The 23,544-nt window shown below is 39.8% G+C and overlaps 2 protein-coding genes across 5 annotated transcripts in view; both read left to right on the top strand.

Moving 5' to 3' along the window:
* cabp1b (calcium binding protein 1b) overlaps positions 1–8,900 on the top strand; it is a 28,661-nt gene extending 19,761 nt beyond the window's left edge. For 2 of the 3 annotated variants that reach the window (XM_049468379.1, XM_007254973.4), the window contains exons 2-8: positions 3,634–3,792; positions 4,694–4,724; positions 5,193–5,336; positions 5,507–5,616; positions 5,785–5,859; positions 6,034–6,106; positions 7,141–8,900. In XM_049468379.1, coding sequence (XP_049324336.1) covers positions 3,634–3,792; positions 4,694–4,724; positions 5,193–5,336; positions 5,507–5,616; positions 5,785–5,859; positions 6,034–6,106; positions 7,141–7,166 — 618 coding nt within the window. In that variant the 3' untranslated portion in view covers positions 7,167–8,900. The remainder of the gene's footprint in view (positions 1–3,633; positions 3,793–4,693; positions 4,725–5,192; positions 5,337–5,506; positions 5,617–5,784; positions 5,860–6,033; positions 6,107–7,140) is intronic. The other variant, XM_049468380.1, reaches the window with a different exon arrangement.
* A 3,877-nt stretch (positions 8,901–12,777) lies between these two features.
* gpat4 (glycerol-3-phosphate acyltransferase 4) lies at positions 12,778–21,777 on the top strand. Of its 2 annotated transcripts, none has more exons than XM_007254972.4 (13): positions 12,778–12,932; positions 14,348–14,810; positions 15,302–15,371; positions 15,716–16,013; positions 17,564–17,638; positions 17,879–17,968; positions 18,074–18,167; positions 19,089–19,204; positions 19,380–19,435; positions 19,506–19,591; positions 20,095–20,223; positions 20,387–20,466; positions 20,989–21,777. In XM_007254972.4, exons 2-13 carry the CDS (start codon positions 14,655–14,657, stop codon positions 21,095–21,097), a joined length of 1,359 nt encoding a protein of 452 aa, XP_007255034.3. In that variant the 5' UTR covers positions 12,778–12,932; positions 14,348–14,654; the 3' UTR covers positions 21,098–21,777. The 2 variants fall into 2 exon arrangements, with proteins under 2 accessions (XP_007255034.3, XP_015462779.3); XM_015607293.3 differs by having other exon boundaries at positions 14,333–14,810.
* Positions 21,778–23,544: the final 1,767 nt, after the last annotated feature.

The raw sequence follows: 23,544 nt of genomic DNA, 5'->3' as shown, positions 1-23,544 counted from the left end.
AACCCTGGTCCTTCATACACAGCATCTGCTGTCCTGACACACTCACATCAATAATTCAGACTGGAGTGAAGTTTGAATGGCAGCTGCCAGCCTGATTTATGCGTGTGTGTGTGTGTGTGTGTGTGTGTGTGTGTGTGTGTGTGTGTGTGTGTGTGTGTTTGTATGTTGAATGGGGGTCAGTATACAGCAGTTCAGTATAGACTGTGACTCGGACTGTGACTTGGTTTAGATCATACAGTGATACTTCCTATACGGACTGCAGTAACAGGACCCGAGTGAAACCTGCACGAAGGAAGCCCTTGTTTACATTATCAGCCTTGGATGCACCTAATGTTTACATTACCAGCCTTAAAGAGAAACTATGTTCACATTAACAGCCTTAATTCACCTAATGTTCACATTATCAGCTTTACAAAAACTTTATTCTTCTTAAAAGCTCTTAAGGAACCCTATGTTCACATTATCAACATAAAAGGAAATCTTTTCTTACATTATCAGCTTTATTACCAACATTATTGGAACCATATGTTTACATTACCAGCCTTACCATCTCTAAAGGAACACCATGTTTACATTACCAGCCCTAAAGGAACTTATAGCTTACATTACCAGTTCTAATGGAACACTGTTTTTACATTACATTACAGTACATTTGGCAGACGCTTTTGTTCAAAGCGACTTACAATAGTGAAGTACAAAAGTAATAGAAGTTAAAGGTAAAAACATCTGTAGATAGGGCCTAAAGGAGGTCGAAGGGAAATAATTGGATAGAGGAGTAGAGGTGGGGAAGAAGGAAAAGAGGTTAGAAGTAGTTAGTGTGTTAGAGGTGTTAGGAGAGTAAGTGCTCTTTGAAGAGCTCTGTCTTCAGGAGTTTCTTAAAGATAGCGAGAGATTCTCCTGATCTGGTAGTGGAAGGTAGTTTGTTCCACCATTGGGGAACTCTGTATGAGAACAGTCTGGATTGCTTTGAGTAAATGTTTGGCAAAGCTAGGCGACATTCATTGGAGGAGCGCAGCGGCTGGGAGGTAGCGTAAGCCTTCAGGAGTGAATGCAGGTTCATCATATTTAAAGAAACCCTTATCTTACATATCTTTCAATACCAGCCCTAAAGGTACAGTGGTTTTACATTACCAGCCATTAAGGGACCCTTACCTTACAATACCAGTCCTAATGGAAGCTTATCTTGACATTACCAGCCCTAAATGGACCCTATGTTAACATTACCAGTCTGAAAGGGCACCATTAGGACTGGTAATGTAAATACATGTTTATTCACATTGACGGCCCTAAAGACTTCCTATATTTACACTACCAGTCTTTAAAGGTACTGTATGTTAACACTACCAATTTTACCCTATGTTCACAGTATCAGTCAAAATATTTTTACATTACAAGCGATATATTTTCAAGCTTGTTCACATTATCAGCCTTAAATAACCCTTACATTCACTTTATCAGCAACAGAAGAACACTAGGTTTACATTACCAGTTTTAGAAAGTGCTTTATTTTCATTATCACCTTTTAAGGAATCATATATATATATATATATATATATATATATATATATATATATATATATATATATATATACAGTGCCCTCCATAATTATTGGCACCCCTGGTTAAGATGTGTTCTTTAGCTTCTCATAAATTGAGTTTTGTTCAAAATAATATAGGACCACGATCGGAAAAAAAGTAAAGTCCAACCTTTAACTCAAGTAAATTTTAAGGGGGAAATAAAATCCCTGACTAAGAAATAATTATTCTTCATAAAATCACCTGTTCCACAATTATTGGCACCCCTAACAATTCTTAGGAAATAAATTTAATAAAAGTATTTCTGTCACTTCTACAGTAGTTTACGAAGTTGATCAGAGTATGTAGGAACATTTAATTAGTAATTCACAACTTCCTGTTTCCCTGGGGTATAAATATGACGTGACACAGAGGCCATTTATCTTCAACATGGGAAAGACAAAGGAACATACCTTTCAAGTGAGGCAGATGTGTGTTGACCTTCACAAGTCAGGCAATGGCTACAAGAAAATCGCTACTCGCCTACACCTGTCCATATCTACTGTCAGAGGAATTATTAAGAAGTTTAAAACAACTGGAACAGTGGTAAACAAGCCTGGACGAGGACGCAAGTTTATTTTGCCACCACGCACAGTGAGGAGGATGATAAGAGAAATAAAAAATTCTCCAAAGCTCACTGTTACAGAATTGCAACAAATGGTAGCTTCTTGGGGTCACAAAGTCTCCAAAACAACCATCAGGCGCTATCTACATGCCAACAAGCTGTTTGGGAGGCATGCACGGAAGAAACCATTTCTCACTCACAATCATAAACGCAAACCTTTGGAGTTTGCTAAGCGGTACTATGACTTCAACTGGGACCGTGTGCTTTGGTCAGATGAAACAAAGATAGAGCTTTTTGGCAACAAATGCTCTAAGTGGGTCTGGCGTAACACAAGAGCTGAGTATGCAGAAAAGCACCTCATGCCCACTGTGAAATATGGCGGGGGATCAGTGATGCTGTGGGCCTGTTTCTCTTCTAAAGGCCCTGGGAACCTTGTTAGGGTGCATGGCATCATGAATGCTCTAAAATACCAGGACATTTTAAAACAAAATCTGGTGGCTTCTGCCCGAAAGCTGAAGATGGGTCGTCACTGGGTCTTTCAGCAAGATAATGACCCTAAACATGTGGCCAAATCTACACAGAAATGGTTCACCGCACACAGAATCAAGCTCCTCCCATGGCCATCTCAGTCCCCAGACCTCAACCCCATTGAAAACCTGTGGGGTGAGCTGAAGAGGAGAGTGCAGAGGAGAGGACCCAGGTCGTTGGATGATTTAGAGAGAATGTGCAAAGAGGAATGGTCAAAGATCCCTCTTTCTGTATTCTCCCATCTTGTGAAACATTACAGGTGAAGATTAGTTGCTGTTTTGTTGGCAAAAGGGGGTTGTACAAAGTATTAACATCAGGGGTGCTAATAATTGTGGCACACATGATTTGATGTTAAATAATTATTTCTTAATGTGGGATTTTTTTCCTACTGAATAAATTCACTTGAGTTAAAGGTTGTATTTTACTCTTTTTTTCCATCGTGGTCCTATATTATTTTGAACAAAACTCAATTTATGAGAAGCTAAAGAACACATCTTAACCAGGGGTGCCAATAATTATGGAGGGCACTGTATATATATATATATACATATATATATATATATATGTATATATATATATAAACATGAAAAGCCTTAAAGCAACACTGTAACATGGTCCGTCGTCTGTCTGACACATCGCTTTCATACATCATATCAGACACTGAGCTACAGAATGACGATACACCTTCAGGGCTGAATATAATATACTGTTTACTAATAAACACTCAGTGCTGACACAGCAAGACAGCTAGCTTAGCTTAGCTTCTGCGCAGACCCCACTGTACAAACACTAAAACCCGACTCACGACTCGGACCGACAATTACAAACCGCGACTGTGAGGCACTGAATACGGTTTCTGATTAGAAGACTAGTGGTGGTGGTAGTGCAGTGTGATCTGTGTATTTGTAAGTGTGTATTTTGACGGTGGTCTGGTTGTGTCCCCTGGCTCGTCCTGATCCGGTCAGGACCGTAAGCGGAGCTACAAAGCGGTGCAGTCGTGTGATGAAGCCCCGCCCTCGAGCGACGCCCTCGTAGCACTGGCACACAACTCCACCTACATGCACAACGTCCTGGGACCCGCCTGCATCTTCCTCCGCAAGGGCTTCGCAGAGAGCCGGCAGGCTGTACGTAAGTGTGGACACACACACACACTGTACACACACATGCAAACAAACATCCCTGGAGTGGATCAGATACAGCAGTGCTGCTGGAGTTTTTAAACACCTCTGTGCTTCTGCTGCACTGAGAATAGTCATGTTTTGTCTTATAAAGTTTATTACAATTAAATCATTGTGTTCTTTTTTTTACTACACTAAGTTCAAATTAACAAATATTTGTTCGATTATTTTATTAAAAAAATAATAAGTTATTATTTTAAGTTATTAGTATAATAAGTTATAATTTAAGCTATACTTATTTTGTGTATTTTTCAAATGTAAATTTGTTTGTTTGTTTGATCCAAATTATTATTATTTTTTATATATATTTACTGTGATCAGTGTGAAACACTGTGTTAAGAAAAAAGCAGTGTGGGTGAATAATTGTGTAAGTGTGTGTGTGTGTGTGTGTGTGTGACATTTGCTATCAGAGATTCTGCTCTGATGGACATTTTGACCTTCCAGGGGTCCAGCATTGTCTCTGTGTGTATTAGGAGAGTGTGTGTGTGTGTGTGTGTGCGCGTATGTGTGTAAGCTTGGGGGGTGATGTGCCATGTGCGATGCCAGTCTGCTGCTGATGCTGCAGGCTTGCTGCTCTCATCTGCAGCTTTATTATGGGATGGATGGGGGGTGTGGTGGAGAAATGGGGGGTGGGTCGTGGGTGTCGTGGGTCATGTGATCAGAGTTAAAGGCGCACAGCAGTACTGTATACATTAGGAAGCTGCTTTGCTGCACAGGTGAACTGCTCACACACTTCCTCAACACACCTGCAGCTCTCACTGACACTTGGGGGCGGGGCAGACTGGCGGGGGCGGGTCAGTCTGAATGGGGGCGTGGCTTTGTACTGATGGTGTTGTTTGTGTTGCAGGATCGAGAGCTGAGGCCCGAGGAGCTGGATGGTGAGATCTACCACACTAATACACCATAAACACTGTACTGTACTGTCTATGGAAATGCCAAGATCAATTCTAGCCACATGCCGCCGCTCACCATCATTATAGATTTGGGTTGCTTTTTTTGTATTAAAGTCTGATACATATATCCGATTTGCATCAATACGACTCATAGCAAGTCTGAACACTCAGTTCAGAATCCATTTATATCAAGAGGAAAATACTTTTTTTTTACAGTGAACTGGAACACTGGACCTGCTTAATAGCTCCTGTAATGCTGGAAAAGATGAAACCAAATCTTCACATGAAGCTCTATTGTTTAGTGCACAATCATAAGTTTATATACAGTAGATCACAATGAAAAGATAGTGTGAACAGATCTGGTGACACTTTTACTTGCTGTGTGAACGTAATCTATGTGTGATAATGAATGTGTACTAATGTATGTGTGTGTGTGTATGTGTGTGTGTGTAGAGCTGCGGGAGGCGTTTAAGGAGTTTGATAAGGATAAGGATGGGTTTATCGGCTGTAAGGATCTGGGGAACTGTATGAGGACTATGGGCTACATGCCCACAGAGATGGAGCTGATCGAACTCAGTCAGCAAATCAATATGAACTGTACGTACCACACACACACTATAACAATACACACAAAAAAAAAAAATAAGTAGGCTTTTTTAAGGTTAATTTAAGGTTGAAATAGAATTCAAATAGGCATGCATCAGCATTTAGGTGGACTGTAAAACTGTATGTTGGGTTTGAGGTTGGTGTGCTGGTTCTGTGTGCAGTGGGGGGTCATGTGGACTTTGAGGACTTCGTGGAGCTGATGGGACCCAAGCTGTTAGCGGAGACGGCGGATATGATCGGAGTGAAGGAGCTGAGGGACGCCTTTAAAGAGGTAAAAACACGGTTTATCAGATTAATTTCAATGAGTGTGGAAGTGAGAAATTATATAATATATAAATGTCATAAAAATGTGTTTAAACACTTGCAGTAAATAATTAGTAATAATATAAAGTCTCAGTGGGAGGGACTGTGCTAGAGCTGTTCTCTGATTGGTTCATAGTTCGACACTAACGGAGACGGTCAAATAAGCACGGCTGAACTACGGGAAGCCATGAAGAAACTCTTGGGACAACAGGTCAGTTTATACCTCTCTCTCTCTCTCTACCTCTCTCTTTCTCTATCTCTAACACACTCTTTCTCCACCATTCTCTCTCTCCCATTTTCTCTACCACTTTCTCTCTCTTTCTCTCTCTCTACCTCTCTCTGCCTCTCTCACTGTGTGTGTGTGTATGTGTGTGTGTGTGCGCAGGTGGGCCACAGAGATCTGGAGGACATCCTGCAGGACATTGACCTGAATGGAGATGGACACGTGGATTTTGAAGGTAAGAGTTGGAGTAAACTTTAAGGTTACTGTTTTTTTTCCAGGGTGGTTGCAAGGGTGTTGCCTAAAAGTTAAACAGTGGAATTTTAATCTGTTTATAAATATGAACAAACCCAAATAATACTATTTTTTTAGGGAGTTTCATTAAAGTTTCTGGGTGGTCAGTATGTTGTGGTGGTTGCTGGGGTATTACTAGAGGGTTGCTATGAGATTGCTATGCTGTCCTGTTTAGATATAAATTGAATAGCTGGATTGCTCTAAAAACTGAGAAAAGTTAATATATGGTTAGTTCAGTTACAGAAAGTACAGCAAAGTAAACATTTTTCAGTGTTTGTGCAAGGTAAGGTAGTTGCTATGAATTATCCCACCTATGGTTTTTTGCACAGATCATTTACTTATTGGGTCTGTTTTCTGCATCCAACCCCCTTTTATTTATACTTCACCCCCTTTTTATCTATAATCCGCACTCTTTTTTTATCTATACAGACTGGATCTGCCCCTCTTTATCTACACTTCGCCCTCACATCCCACCGTTTCAGTCAGGGCCTGCCTTAAGTGGACAGATAATTTAGTGTGTGTGTGTGTATGTGAGGAGCAGCTTGGCATTGTGCCAGATTATCTTCTAACAGAGGATTATTTCACCTTCCAGATTACCCCTCAATAAACCAGCACACACACATATGAAGTGAAGTGAATGAGTGTGATAGTGTAACACCGAAAGGCATCATCTCAGTCTGACTTTTACCAAACAATGCACTTTTTTGCTTAAATCTATGTAGTCTATTATTGTAGCACACAGTTTTGCTTAAAACCATACCCCATTCACTAAGTAGTGCACTATTTCTGATTAAGACTACACCCTATTCACTAGTATTCAAGTAGAGCACTACTTTGTTTAAAACTATGTCTTATTTACTATATAGTGCACTGGATTGCCACATATTATGCCTTGTTTGTATGCCTTTGGTACTTTGCAACAGTATTTGACATTGCATCCTATTCACTGTGTGATTTATGTGTGTGTGTGTTGTGTAGAGTTCGTAAGGATGATGTCACGCTGATTTGGGATGAAGTGATGCTGATCAGAACTGGACTGTTCCTCAGGGAACAGCTGAAGGGAGGAGGTGTAGTATTTTGGACTGTCCTGACCAGACCAACTACTGGAGCACAACCTCTGACCTCAATGCCTCAAACTCCGCCCACATCAACAACCCAACCCCACCCCTTAACACCCCAAACTCCTCCCCTCAACAAACCAATCCCACCACTTCAACACCCAAAACTCCATCCTCTCATCTCCCCAAACCCCAACCACTCGCCTCCTCAGCCTGCGGGCCTGACCAGGTCAGCTGACTCTCAGAAACTGACCACTTCCTGTTCCTGTGAAACTGTGACCACTTCCTCTGCAGGAGATCCGGAGCGCCTCTGGCTCTTTCTGCCGCTGCACTACAAATGACATATCATGTGGATTAATACCCCACACTATACTGCAATAATAACATTAATTTATCTGTTCATTCATTCATTTATTCATCTGTTTGTTTGTTTGTTATCCTCATTTTCAGATATAACTGTATTACTGTGTGAGAGTCAGGGAGAGTGTATGTATGTTCTATAATCTATAAAGCTCTATAAATGATAAATTATATATTTAAATATGCATATTGTCCATCCAAAATAAATAAATGAATTCAGAAGTTGATCTGAGACACCAGCTGACCATTCCATCACAACTAACTGACCAATAGAAATTATCCAACGTAGCAGAACTGCTTTCTGTTACGTTACTGTACGTTAAAAGTCTTTGCCTTTTTCTCTCTTTAAAAAATGACTATTAACCGCCTCATGTGGTGTATATATATATATATATCTTTATCTATATTAATATTTAATAAGAGAATCCTGTGTTTTATTTGTTTAACTGTAATTTATGTTTTTTAACATATCAGATTTAAATACTTTCACTACATGCTCTTATTGCTCTTTATCTGAATTTAAAGCCTTATTTTATTTTCATTTTGTAATCAATACATAATGAATTGATCTCTTTTAGTTAATTTAGTAAATAAATAATCTCAAAGATATTTATTTGAAATTGATTTTCAAATTTTTTAAATATCTGCTTTAAGCAGTTCATCTAATCATACAAAAAATTATTTTAAAAATAAAATGTAATTATAAGCAGATATTTGGATGAATTGAAATAATTTTGTATAATAATGATATATATAAAATGTGTTTTAAATTATAAATCAGAAAAACATATATTTAAAAAAAACAGAATTCTATTTAATATCGATTTTTTTATTGGATTTGATCCTAAAGGGTTTGCAGTGTAAATAAATGAAATCACAGAAACCTGATCAGATAGGAAACGCCTAATAACTAGCATACTGTAAATTATTTGCACTGGAAAATGCTGGAGAAGTTATTTTTATTTATTAATTTTTATGTTTTTATTTTGTTTACAGTACTGTGCTTTAATATGTTTGAGCTGCTGTGTGACTCTTATTATATAATTACTGTTAGTATTGTTGGGACTTTTATTCTGTAACTTTGCCATGATGATGAGGATCAGTGTGTTCTCCTGCATGAGACCCAAGTCCCTACTCACAGTACCGGTTCCGGTTCTGCACTGTTCTGTTCTGTAGTTCATTAACCAGCTCCTCCAACCACACACACACACCTGTCTGCTTCCTGAGTGTGTGTATGAGAGAGGTAGTGTATGTGTAACTCTGCATGCCAAAAATCTCAGTTTGTAGCAGAATTGAACTTTCAGTAAAGAGTTTTAACCATATTGACTCTGTTTCATTATTCCAACTCTGCCCTATCTAACATCAATCAAAATATCAGGTCAGATAAATTACAGGAAGTTTATAGAGCTACTGCCACTCATTAAACAATAGAGGAAGAAAAAGAAGAGGTGTTGTGCTGAAAGCAGTGTCCCCTTTGTGAAGTGCAGGAGCGTCACGCAGCAGTATGTGTGTAACAGACTGAGGTGCTGGTGATTCTACTGTAACTGTAGATTCATTACAGAGCAGTATGGGTACAACAGATTACAGTGCTGGTGATTCTGTATCTACTGTAACTGTAGATTAATTACAGAGCAGTATGGGTACAACAGATTATAGTGCTGGTGGTTCTGTATCTACTGTAACTGTAGATTAACCTTTATTTCTAAACACAAATAAAAGGAATCCGGGGGAATCTGTTACACCCAGTCTGCTGCAGGACAAACCTGCACTCGAAGAATAGAGACGCATTCTGGCAGGGATGCAGTATTCAGCACAACACTTGAAAAAAAAAAAAGGCAATTTAGAGACTGACAGCATTCTATAAACCAACAAGTGTGAAGTATAGTGAGAGTCCACCCACGTATGTGATGATGTTAGTATGTAGGAAAGTTTTTTAGTCACTAAACTGCAGAGTGAAACTGATCAAAATGGACAGAATATAATGTAACACACAGATGAAGCACGGTTCAGACTTTGGTCCAGTCCGGTTTGAGATACAGTACAAAAAGGGGGGATTCATGCCTCTAAAATCATAAAAAAGAGGTTCTTAGATATACAAAATAATAACTATTTAAGCATAATAAGGTTCTTTGATGGGTTCTATATAAAATAAAGCAAGCTGATATTCTAAGGTATAATATAGAAACTCTTAGTATTATTACTGAATAAAAATTAGGCTGTAACATAATAATTTATCCTGATAAACATATGAACTGAAGCGCCAGCAGCTGGTCACACGCGGTATTGCAGCACATGTATATACATTTATATAACAGTTATCGATAATAATAAAAAAATAATAATACAATATTAATACCTTCTGTAGCTCATGGGAAGTATAAGCAGGTGCAGGTGTTTCTAATAAAGTGGCCACCAGCGAGTGGAAGCACAAGGTAGTGAGCAGGTGTTTACAATTTATTGGCCAGTGGAAAGTGGTCAGTAAAATTTAAAGTCATTAACATTAATTAAAGTAGAACTATTGAGCAAAACTTTTGTTATTATGTTTATAATGTTTAGTATTTAATTTATTGGTATATCTATACAACAAAATGAACAGAATAAACATAAACTCACTCTGAGTCTCTCTCCCAGCAAAACATTAGGACTGGATTTTCTCAGTCAGCCTTTTTTTTATTCAGGCTTTCAGTTAACAGCTGTGCTGAACTCGTCAAGAGTTATTTACCGGTACTTGAATTTCTTGCCTCTTAATGTGTTTGAGAGCATCAGTTGTAATTGTGAAGAGCTAGAGTTGGTATACAGTGAATAGCTCTATTTGAGAAATGTTCTTATCCATATAATTGCAAGAACTACTCAACTAAGTAAATTAAAAGTTCAGTCAATCTGAAACATTTCAAGAACTTTGAAAGTATTCACGAGTGCAATCACAAAAAAAAAAACACAAAAACGTTATGATTAAACTGGCACTCATCAAGACCACCACAGAAATAAAGAAAAGCGTTACCTCTGTAGTACAAGTTCACCAGCCTCTGAAACCGCAATTTAACAGCACCCCAGATGAAAACACCTAAAGAGTGAAAGAGAGTGAGAGAGAATTTTATTCATGCAATGGCGACAAAAAAAGGTGCCAAAATTCTGGCAAATTCTAATTTCAGTGTATGATCCCTATTAATGACTGCGTCCCTAAACAGAGGAATAGATTATCACTATAATAATAATAATAATGTTATTGTATATGTTATGATTGTAATTACATTTTCTACAAATATTTAATATGTAGAGATTTTCTGTAAATATCAGGGCTTTTATTTTGAAACCTAATTTAAAGCTGCTCTTATATCAGGGTTTGTATTTTGACTAATTTAACGCTGCTCTGTTGGACACTGACGGCCTTTGTGTAGATGAATGATGGGACTTTTGTCAGCTCGGTAAGTTAATGAGTCTCGCGCTGATCCCGGGTCGGTTGTCCAGGGTCTGGTCCGGTTCAGTACGGTTAGCGTAGTTGGGTATAAAGCTGATCTGAGGTCAGAGCTGCGGGGTCAGTGTATGACCAGGTGTTCTGCCTAATTATGCTACTCTGCCAAATCGTGCTACCCTGCTGTATATTTAAGTGTAAATGTAAAATACAGAAACAAAAGCAGATTAGAGCATTATCTCCCTGCAGGAGACAGTCTGGGTAAGATACGACTAACAGCATAAATCACTGTAAAGTTAAGAAAATGGAGTTGATTAGTGTCAATTAAACGGTTTCTAAAGTGCAGCATAGTTAGTGCGTACAAAGTTGGTTAGTACAGTAAATGCCTAAACAAAACAGACTGCTTTCAAGGACATCGTGATATCACAATATTTTATTGTGGCAAAAATGTTGGTGATTTTATTGTGTACGATACAATATAGCCAGCCCCATCCTCTGTACCGTTAATAAGTTAATGAGAGCATCCTGAGCAGCTGCATCACTGCCTGGTTTGGGACCTGCACCGTCTCTGACCGCATGACCCTCCAGCGTATTGTGAGGACAGCTGAGAGGATCATCGGCGTCTCTCTCCCCTCCATCACGGACATTTACACCACTCGCAGCATCCGCAAAGCAACCAGCATTGTGAATGACCCCACTCATCCCTCACACGAACTGTTCTCCCTCCTGCCTTCGGGAAGAAGGTACCGCAGCATCCGGTCCAGCACGACCAGATTCTGCAACAGCTTCTACCCCCAAGCCATCAGACTCCTTAACTGCAGAGACTGAACTGATGGATTTTCTGTACATGAACACACACTCTTACCCCACTTACCCCAGAAAATGGAAAGCACTAAAAACCTATCTCACTGGACTCTATTGCACACTGTGTAATAGAGTAATTACTACCTCACCTGGTACCTTTTTGCACACTGCAAAATTTGCACACTGTCTTGTTATTTATTATTCTTTGTCTGTATGGTGTTGTTTTGTCTGTCTGCACTTTTGTACTTCACTGTGTTCTCTGTATATAGCTGAAATGACAATAAAAACCACTTTGACTTTGACTTGACACTTTACTCACTTTACCCAACCTATCACTGTGCACAGGAATATTATTTGATATTTATACTGCTTCTGAAATAGAGAGGAAGAGATGCTTATACTTAATCTACTACTCATCTTAGCACCTGTAACGGTTACTAAAGCACCTACTATGTAAATAATACTGTTTATTCCTCTGCTGGTTGGATGCTAACTGCATTTCATTCTGTACCTGTACTCTGCACAATGACAATAAAGTTTAATCTAATCTAATTGTTTTTAAATTGTTTATTCATTAATGTTTACGAACAAATGCAATTTATGTACATGAGTTATTGTTATTTGATAATGATATAGTGCTGTAAGCTCAGGCTGTTTAAAGCACCGATAAAACAGTATTATCCTGAAAAACACATGCAACCGTTAACATTATCTTTTTAATTATATCTTAAATTATTTGTTTTTCTAACGTTGTTGTATTTAACGTTTTATTATTTGTTTATTGTGTTCCTTATATTATCTTAGATTAATATTATCCAGATTAAATAATTGATTTTAATTTTATAATTTTTTAGTTCCTTTAAGATGTTAATGAGGGTTTCCCTCAGTTTATTCCAGAGTGAAAATAAGGGCTGGTTGATGGATTGAAAATACTTAAAATAAACGGCGCATGCGCAGTGCTAGTAAGAGGCACATATTGACGAGTAGCATATCTCGGCAGAACACCGGGTGGGATGCGCGCGGTTCCGCAGCGGCTGGATGTTTGGCTCGGTTCTGGAAAAGAAAGAGGATTAATTATTCAGATAATTATTGATCAGATGAGCCGATCAGTTAGGAGATCGATCAGTTGATTATCGGTGAGTTTATAGATATTAAATCTCTATAAATGACCCGGATATCCGCGCTGTTCGCCGCGTTAGCATGGTGGCTAATGCTGCTGTGAATAGCGGCTTTAGCTTTAGCCGTTAGCTGCTTCGCATCAGCTGCGGGTTTTATTAAATTCTGGGTTTTTTTCTAAAAAAAATCATAATTACAGTTTGTTAAATATAATAATCCGGTTTAGTGAATTCAGTTTAATCTGAGTTTTTCTAGTTAGCCGTTGTGCTAACAGTGCCAGCTTACTCATAATAACAGTGTTAATCAGTGAACCGTTATCTGTTCAGATCATCCATCTGAAATTCAGCGATTTAAAGCAGGTTAATAACAATAAAACCTTCATTTACCCCTAAACTACTACTGCGCACCTTCAGCATTAACATATATCCTCTAATTACTCAGCTTACACTTAGAATGTTTCTATATTTAGGGCAGAAAATTGCTGTTCTGTATCAGCATTTTCCCTGTGGAGTTTCCGTTCCACCTTAAAAGCTGCAGCTGTTGTATTGTTGTGCTGGACATGCGCACACGTATATACTGCACTATTTAAGGTGGAACTGGAGGCTGTGATAAACTTCAGTTTTCTGAAATTTAGCCGCGTTAAGTACACTATTGCAGCCTCCCGTTCCACCTTAAGTAGGTGAGTTTGCGCATATGCAGCACAACATAATATTCGTATTAACCAAAGTTCACTGACCTTTAAAGGAGTATAACTGCAATATTTAATATTTGATTTATCAGCAGAACATAGTTGGCATAAAATGTCTTACAATTTTAATAATACTGTTTGACAAATAATTCCAGGGATAATTTATCATGCATAAATTATTATTTTTCTTCTAGGCATTGATTATATTTTTCAGGAGGTAAAACATTATTTTTGGAAGATTGGGAGTCACTGTGGATATAGCAAGCTTACATTTAGTTTTTGACTGTTTATGATAATCTAATAATCTAAATCAGGTGTTTTAGAGAAAGAGAGAAAGAAGTATCAAAACATGTATGATAGGAGGAGAAGGTCAGTGCTCTAATTGTACAAAGCAATGGATAAAACCTCAAGTTACAGAAGCAGTAGTAAGGCATGTGAAACCATGAGAGATACCATATAAACCACCTGGGAACAGCCTGAGCACTGCTGACTGCTTATTCTATAGGATATGGATTTTTATAGTACATCTTAGCAAACATCTGAAATACTTTATTATACTTTACTATAGCAGCTCTCTTAGTAACTCCTAAGCAACCACCAGAGATACCGCAGCAAACTGGACATAGCTTTTCTTTTGAGGATTTTTTCTATGAGTAATAAAATATTAGAGTATATTATCATGTGTATTTAATGCTAATGTTGATCAGATTGTTTTTTTTTATATTCATTCAGATTTTCTCTCCTCAGAAACATAGTGGTTGGTTAACGTGGTGTACTTCAAGCGGGATGAAGATAAAATGTGATTCTTCTCCTGAAAAGCTGCAGAACAGAGAGCCGTGTACTGAAAGTCACTGAAGGTGATGGTAAATGTCTGCTGGAGCTGCAGCCTGGGTCTTCTCTATGTCCCACAGTTCCTGATAAAGAGCTGTTAGAGCAGATGAGCCCATGAAGGCCTTGTTTCAGCGCAGGCTTCAAAAACTGAGGCTCTGACAGCAGAAGGACGGACAGACGGATATTTGTCAGTGAGGAGCTCCTGGGCGAGCTCTTCGGCACCATGTTTCTGTTTGATAACCTGCTGTGCATGCTCCTGGGCATCTCCTTTACTGTGTGGTTCACTCTTTTACTGGTCTTCATCATCGTCCCGGCCGTGTTCGGAGTGTCGTTCGGAATACGCAGACTCTACATGAACACTCTGCTGAAGATATTCGAGGTATATAATCATAAATTAATTTGATCTATATGCTCAAAGTGAGGTCAAAATCAAAAGGACTTGGACATGGGACGTTCCTATTTTAATATAAACTAGTTCACTGATCAGTTCATACTGATTTAAATGAACTAGATTACGGTAATTTTGTTTTTTTTCCCTAAATAATTGGGCTGCTATTCTTTTTTTAGTAGAACCCCTTTCTACCCATCAATCACCAGCAAAAATGATTGCCACTCCCAAAATAAATATGTATCATGCTGATTTATAAACTAAAATTAGTACTCATTTCCCTAACACAAAAGAGTAGCATATGTTTTAGCACCACAGACAATTTATAAACCTTTTAAACTCCAGTTATAAAGCTTTTATCTTTTTACTCAGTGCTCTGCCTGTATCTCCAGCATCAGCTCAGAAATATAAAACTGAAATATGCAGGTAAGGTTTCAAGTCATTTTTTGTTGTTATTTATGGTAATTTGTTGTTGTTTACAGTGGGCTACACTGAGGATGGAGAGAGGAGCTAAAGAGAAGAACCAGCAGCTCTATAAACCCTACAGCAACGGTGAGAAATGCCATAAACCATAATAATCACAGTTACAGACACCAGCAATACAATCCTTAATCAAAAAAATTAAAAACACATCCAGCAACTCCTGCCAAGAACCAGTGTTCTGGGTTAAAGCAAGAGGTGTAAGAAAATAACTTTAAAATTAATGTTAGTTATTAAAACAAATTGCAAAATATCTCCTTATGTACAGTATCACAATATATCATGCTGAAATGAATTGTAACCCTGTATTGTGATTAAAATTCCCATTTTCAGCACTAGTTAACCCCTGATCTGATTAGTGTCAGTGTATATCTGTACCTGTCTGCTCTTCCTCACGGTCCTCCTTTCTCCGTCAGGTATCATAGCGAAGGAGCTGGCATCTCTGGAACAGGAGATGCAGGAAATGCGGCGGAGTGGCAGCGGCAGTGCTCTGGGCGGGGCCGAGTTTGAGATGTCAGATATCTTCCACTTCTGCCGGCGTGGGGTGGAGAGCATCGTGGACGACGAGGTGACCAAGCGCTTCACCGCCGAGGAGCTGGAGTCCTGGAACCTTCTGACCCGCAGCAACTACAACTTCAACCACATCAGCACCCGCCTCACCGTGCTGTGGGGGCTGGGGGTCCTCATCCGATACGGCATCCTGCTGCCTCTAAGGTACAGGGCTGGGACATCGTGCTTGCATCTGAGGTATAGGGCTGGGGCACCCTTGCTGCCACTAAGCTACGGGCTTAGGGAATCCTTGCTGCCACTAATGTACAGGCTGGGGCATCCTTGCTGCCACTAAGGTACGGGTTTAGGGAATCCTTGCTGCCACTAGTGTTCAGGCTGGGGCATCCTGCTTTCACTAAGCTACGGGGTTTGGGAATCCTGCTGCCACTAAGGTTTGGGCTTAGGGAATCCTTGCTGCTACTAAGGTACAGTGCTGGGGAATCCTGCTGGCATTAAGGTACAGTGCTGGGGCATCCTGCTATCACTAAGGTATGGGGCTGGGATATTCTGCTGCCACAAAGGTACAGGGCTGGGATATTCTGCTGCCACTAAGGGATAGAGCTAAGGCATCCTGCTGCCACTTGGGTACAGGGCCTTGGCATACTGCTGCCACTACTATATGGGGCTGAGGCATCCTGCTGCCACTAGCTGTGGGCCTGAGGCATCATGCTGCCACTAATATACTGGGCTGGGGCATCCCTCAGCCAGGAAAGCTTGGTTTGGGTGGGGACTGTTTTGCTGCCACTAACATGCAGTGAGATTCAGATTTGGGTGTGGTGACATTTAAATACTACAGGAACTGTGTCTCCACTTGCCCCTTTTAAAGGAGTAGGCTGTAATTAACTGTGGTTTACCTGTGCAGGTGTGCAGCGATTGTTCTTTCTTACCAAAACAAAGATAAGATCAGATAAGGTGCACTGGAACTGAATGCGAAAGTTCCCTGAGGGGTGTTTGTTTAGGATACCTGAAAGTGATCAAACTTAAATATCTGGAAAGATAAATTAGCACGGTAGACGCTATGAAAGCATGCTTCTGATTGGCTGGCTGTATAATAAAGCGGTGTGTGTGTGTGTGTAAGTGTAAGAGGGTGTTATGAATAATTCACAGGCAGAGTTTGTTGCCCCACTACACGCTGCAGGCTGGCACACACGCCAGCTGCGGCTTCTCTTATCTGATTTTGCTGTGGGCTTTAGTTTTTCCGTGGGTGGGGCTATACTCTCCCTGCCCCTTCTGAAGAACAGTGGTGTCGGATTGAGTTTATGTGAGGTGATGTTGAGTGTTTAGCTTTTTATTTTAACTGAAGCAAGTGAGACATGCAGTTCTTCAAATGTTGTTCTGGGTTCTTTTGGGACCTCCTGAATGAGTTGTCCATGCCCTTTTGGAATAATTTCTGAAAGCCGGTCACTCCTGGCAAGGTTCACCAGTGTTTCATGTTTTCTCCAATTGTGATTAAAAGCTCTACCTGTGGTCTGCTGGAGTTCCAAAGCTTTAAAAATGACTATAAAATTTCCAGACTGACAGATGTCAATTACATTGTAGAACTTGTGCGTTTTTAGAAAAATGCATTTATATACAGTATATTACCATACACAGATATGTACAAATAATAATGATGGATGTTGGCATTGCTGAATCTTAACTGTGCATGCACAAAACATAATGTAATGTGAAAAAAATTTAATATTTTTATTTAATTTGTGGTTTGTGTTCTGCAGGGTCACTCTGGCATTCACGGGCGTTGGACTGCTCGTATTTCTCACTTCTCTTATTGGCTTGTTACCAAATGGAGGGTAAGTTCAGCACACGCCAGACTGAAATACACTACAGGAAGTGTAGAGGGCGCTCTATGCCGCTCTATAGTGTTAATATGATTCACAAGCTCGTTCTGACAGACTGAAATACACTACAGGAAGTGTAGGGGGCGCTCTATGCCGCTCTATAGTGTTAATATGATTCACACGCTCCTTCTGACAGACTGTAATACACTGTGTTAAAGAGTTGAATAAACTGATTTAATATGTGTTTGGCAGGATGAAGAGTTTTCTGAGTGAGAAAGCTCATCTGATGTGCTACAGGATCTGCGTTCGCGCTCTCACCGCCATCATCACCTACCACGACAGGTATGGACCCCCAGCACTGTTTTCCACACTGGCCAAAGCTGTGAACACACGAGCAGCTTCTCCTCACTTACATTCAACATTAATTTCTCCGTCTTTTCATTACAGTGAAAACAAACCCAAGAATGGAGGAATCTGTGTGGCCAATCACACGTCTCCCATTGATGTCATCATCTTATCCAGTGATGGCTGCTATGCAATGGTAGGTGTGGCACAATCTAAACACAGAGCCATACAGTTTAGAACAGACGTCTAACAGAAAACGGGATCAGTTCAGCCGTGAATAAACCAGTTCAGGTTTAGTGTGAGCACAAACAGGAGTAAAACGGGTCAGCTTTTTGACCTTGCAAATTCTGAAGTATGCAGTTTTAGTCAGATGGTCATTGAAGTTGGTTCTGCACTGAGCCACAAAGTTCTGCACGTAAACAGTGTGCTTTCAGCCAATCAGGGCCAGTCGCCCTCCCTGCCTCATCTAGCTTCGAACTTCGAGACATTAATAATGATGCTGTGTTCACTCTTTTTATTGCCGTTTTCCTCCAAACTGTTGACACAGTCACTTTGCTGAAGACTCTCTCTCTCACACACTCACACAGACTCACAATTGATGGCAATTTTCCTCTTTTTGAGTGTGGAATATGGAGCTAGACTAGTGTTTTGTTTTTTTTGTTTTTTTTCTTCAGTAAAGTTCTCAGTTAAACACAGTAACTCACCCCAGTATAATATTTAGTATAAAACATCAAATTTACCCTGAGTTGATTTGTAATTTTAATACAGTAAAAAAAAAAAGCAAGCTCTAGTCTGCCACACCTAATACACACTACACTTTTATTACTGGTGTTGAATGTTGAATATTTGTACAATGTTGTTAACTGAAGCCAGAAGCTAAAATATGAGCGCAGTGAAGTTCTGGATCATAGTTGGATTCACAGAGTGGAGCTTTCTTAGTGTTTGATTTAGTTTTGACCTTTTAGGATTGTGAACAATTTTACTTTAATTATTTAATGTGGGCGGGGCTTTACTCGTGCTGAGGATGTAAAGTTCGGATTTACTGTAAATATTAACATAAGCATCCTCCTGAAATCCTTCTGTGTCTATACTATGAATACTTTTGTGTGTGTGTTAGGTTGGGCAGGTGCACGGTGGTCTGATGGGGGTGATTCAGAGAGCGATGGTGAAAGCCTGTCCACACATCTGGTTTGAGCGTTCAGAAGTCAAAGACCGACACCTGGTGGCCAAACGGTAACACTGCAGCTCCCAGCTCTGATACTGCAGCAGATTAAAGAGATGAAGCTGCTTTAAACACTTTAAATCAAACCCATTTCTTGCTGTTCACATTAATTATTTTATTTAAAACATTTAAAGCGTTTTCTATTGCGATTCTGATTTCTACTCCTGTTCTGCCGTTTTGTTTCAGACTGAGTGATCATGTTGCAGACAAGACGAAGCTGCCCATCCTGATCTTCCCGGAGGGTAAGTGTCTGCAGGGTCAGACACAGTTATGATCTGCTGCTAGAGTATTCTCACGCTGTGCTTCTTACAGGAACCTGCATCAACAACACCTCCGTCATGATGTTCAAGAAGGGCAGCTTCGAGATTGGCTGCACTGTTTACCCCGTCGCTATTAAGGTAAAACTGCCTCTTCCTCCTCATTATCATTCTCTTTCTCTCTGTAGCTGCAGATGTGCTGTAGATTCATTATCAATTTAGGGGCTCTGGGCTCACTAAATTTCTCCCAGTATGATCTGAGGGTCAGCATCAGCAGCCGGAGTCAGAGAGAGAGCACAGTAAGTCGTGCTGCTTCTCCATTGGCAGCCAGAGTCCAAGAGAGAAAGAGAGAGAGAGAGTACATGCTATTTCTTTCTGGGTGAGCACAGTAGGTGGCTCTCTCTCTCTCTCCCCTCATCACTTCCATTGTGATGCTGGTCGGTACAGGTGTCTGTTAGCTGATGTATAAGAACTGGGGATCCAGTGCTTTCCTCTGAGCGTTCAGTGATGCTGCCTAGAAAATGTAATAAAAATGAAAAAGTACATCAAATGAAATATCTGTTTCTTTTAGACTCTTTTTGACTGAAAATTAAAGTAAGCATTAAAATAGCTTAAATAATGTATGTGTGTGTGTGTGTTTTCAGTATGACCCACGGTTTGGAGATGCGTTCTGGAACAGCAGTAAGTTCGGCATGGTGAACTACCTCCTCCACATGATGAGCAGCTGGGCCATCGTCTGCAGCGTGTGGTACCTCCCACCCATGAGCCGAGAGGTGAGGAAAACAACCACCACACACACACACACACACACACGTGCAAAAAATTTAGACGACAGCAGTGTGTGGACAAGCATTCTCTTGGAGTGTTCAGATCATTTATTTATATATATTTATTGTGTGTGTGTGTGTGTGTGTGTGTGTGTGTGTGTGTGTGTAGGAGGGTGAGGATGCTGTTCAGTTTGCTAACAGAGTGAAAGCTGCCATAGCAAGGAAAGGAGGCTTAGCTGATCTGCTATGGTAAGACCTGGATTTGATCATTTTTGCCATTTTTATGATTTGTTATTAGTTCTGCTCTTAGAAAACAATAAACCTTAGTGTAACACTTAGGAGGTACATAACCTATTGTAGTAACTGTAAGTAATGGATGTTAAGGAGCTATGAGGGTGTTTGAAAGTATGTACGTATACATGTATGTATATGTATAGGTATATATGTTTGTGTGTATGTGCAAGTGTATGTGTGTATAGGTATATGTATCTAGGTATGTGTACACATATAGGACTAGACTTTTATGCTACATCTTGTCAATAATACTTACTGATTACTTAAGAATTTGTAAAGAAGTAATTTGTAATTTTGTATTTCTTGTTGTTCGTCATTATTCTATATTTTGAATTGTAGTAAAAAAGATTGCTAAGGAATTTTCTCCTTATACGTTTTTTTAATCAAAAGTACTGCTGTATGTTATCACTAAAAGTATTTTTAAAGCACATTTATATCTAAGGGTTCCTCACAATTCTGCTGTGTTGTTTGTTGCAGGGACGGCGGGTTGAAGCGGGACAAGGTGAAAGAGGTGTTTAAGGAGGAGCAGCAGAAGCTCTACAGTAAGGTTCTGGTTGGGGGTGCAGAGGACCGGAGCCGATCCTGAGGACCCGAGAGAGCGCCCCCTGCTGGTCCGGAGAACTGACCGCATCCACCGCACCGAGCCTGGAGCGCAGAGCTAACGGCACTGCAGCCCAATGCAACTGCGCCTTGACCGGAGCCCCGAGCAACGCCTCGAGGAGAACCATAATCAGACTGAACTGAAGTGAACAAAATTGAACAGAACCGGACCCGAGAACCCACTGCTGCCTGAGTCCGGTTCCTCCACCTGCCACTCCATACGCCCCCTGCTGGAGACAGTTCTTTGCGCACTTTTGCACGATATAAACTAAACAAATGAGTGAAACAAACTGTGGCATTCTAAACTATTCTTTCAGACTTTGTTTGTGAGTGAGGGACCGTGTGAGTGATGTTACACTGGATCAATTCATTTTTCATTTTTGGTTTTCCATTTATTTATTTTCTTGCAAAGTCTATTACGGTAGTTCTGTGTTTTTCCAAGTCCGTTGCTGTAATGCATGTTCTTCCTGCAGGTGGCGACGCAGAACAGGGCAGTTAGTTGTACAGAAGGCGGGGTGGAGCTTGTTTTAACAGCATTAATCGATAAAGCCCCCCCTGTGAGAGTGTATATGTAGCTGCTGTAGCGCAGAATCATGCGTCTGCTTCTCTATGGAGAGCTGAGTGTTTTTTTTTTTTTTTTAATAAAACACCAATTTTTTTCATGCAGTGTGTCTCTCTCCGTCTCTCTCTCGCTTCACTTTGACTGATTAAAGCAGCAGTTCCTCTGATTTTTATTAGTATTAAATTACAAGTAATCGGGTTTCTGATGTGGAAGGGACAAAATATTGTAATTAATGGTATCAATACCTTTACACAACCATCCCTGCAGCATCTACTATATTCACTTTAAAAATCAGGTCTGGTATTTTTGATGGATGGAACATTTCTCTACATTGTAAGAGAATTTCATAAATAAAAGAAGTGAACCAAACAATAACCTCAATAAACACATTACATTAACCGGCATTTAAAAGTACTCTTCCACATGCTCTGTGCAATTACACATTCTCACCAGAGAGGTCTCCAAATCTATGCAAACTTTGACATTCATCATAAAAGCTTTAACTTGTTTGATAGATTAAATCTGGTATAAGAGATCACTGAGCCTCTTTAGATTTTATGCTAGGCTAACACTTTTTTACCAAAATACTGTTTCCTGTTTAATTTGTGGTGTTCCTTGTTTTCTTGCTGTTGACGTTTCAGTAAATCAGTAAAATCACTTTGTAAGGCTGAAGTATCCAGTAGAGGGCGCTGTAGTTATGGGAAACCATCGAGTGGTAAAATAATTACCCAGGAACAAAAATAGAAGGTGAGATAGTAAAGTTTTTTTTGTCCTATGGACAAGAAATCTAGTTTGTCATAGAAGTGAGGGTGAACAGATGTTTTAGAAATGTAATTTTTGAGAATTTCTATTGGTCTAATCATGGTGTTCTGACACAGTGTAAACAATAAATAGAGTTTTTGAAGTATTATTAATCAACCAATTAGCTTTTATTTTCATTTATTTACAGTGATGACCAACTCTAACATCACACACTGCTGCAACTGTTCATTAGCTGTGTGTGTGTGTGTAGCGTTTGCATAGTGTGTGTGTGTGTGTGTGTGTGTGTGTGTGTAAGGACTCCTTATCTCTGGGCTGCAGGCAGCTGAACCAGCCCAAGGTTAGTTGTAGCTGCAGCTGGTGGGAGTTACTGATACAGCTCCACACCACCATCCCATCACTTCCCATGTCCTTCATACTGACACTGACTCCAGCACTGCTTCAGTACCTCCATCAAATAAAGGGTTTAACATAAAAGGGTATTATAAAGCCATAAATTAATTTATCTAAAGAAAAAAAAGTGTTACATATGCCACAGACAGTAAATACATGTTTTTATTTATTAATTTATTTATTTAATAGTGTTACATTTTACATCATCAAACACCTGTCTGTTCACAGTAGCAGACATGTAGAGCAGGGGTGTCCAAACTTTTGCTCCTGCTGTGTACAGGGCAAGGCTTGGCTGTAGGGGAAGGATGGGTTACTGGGTGAGGTGAACAGGTTGGACAGCGTAAGATTAGTCCTGCTGACTTTAATTAGAACAAAGAGCTGGAGACGTTCTGAAGGGCCACACCTGACTTCAGCTCCTCTTTCTTTTTCCTTACTGACAAATAATAATCTTGAGCTTCAGCTTATTGGACAGATATATAGGTAATAGAAGGATATATAGATGGATGGGTTGGTAGATGAATGGATGGATGATTATTGGAAAGTTGGTTGGTTATTTAAGATGAATGAATGTATAAAGGGATGAGTTAGTAGATGGATAAGTGGCTTGTTGGATAGATGGATGCCTGGATGAAGGGATGAGTGGATTGTGGGTTGGTTGGTTGGTTGGTTGGATGGATGAATGTATGAAGGGATGGGTTTGGTAGATGGATGGATGGATG

The sequence above is a fragment of the Astyanax mexicanus genome, chromosome 20 (genome assembly GCF_023375975.1).
Source record: "Astyanax mexicanus isolate ESR-SI-001 chromosome 20, AstMex3_surface, whole genome shotgun sequence".
NCBI lineage: Eukaryota > Metazoa > Chordata > Actinopteri > Characiformes > Acestrorhamphidae > Astyanax > Astyanax mexicanus.
Note: the sequence above shows the minus strand (reverse complement) of the source record. Positions and strands in the feature narration are given on the sequence as shown.

Bases quoted from the DNA above. Each gene is read 5' to 3' on its own strand.
- gpat4 (XM_007254972.4), top strand. From the start codon at position 14,655: ATGTTTCTGTTTGATAACCTGCTGTGCATGCTCCTGGGCATCTCCTTT. The intron at 15,372-15,715 runs GTGAGAAATGCC...TTTCTCCGTCAG, and splicing joins CTATAAACCCTACAGCAACG to GTATCATAGCGAAGGAGCTG. The intron at 18,168-19,088 runs GTAGGTGTGGCA...TGTGTGTGTTAG, and splicing joins GTGATGGCTGCTATGCAATG to GTTGGGCAGGTGCACGGTGG.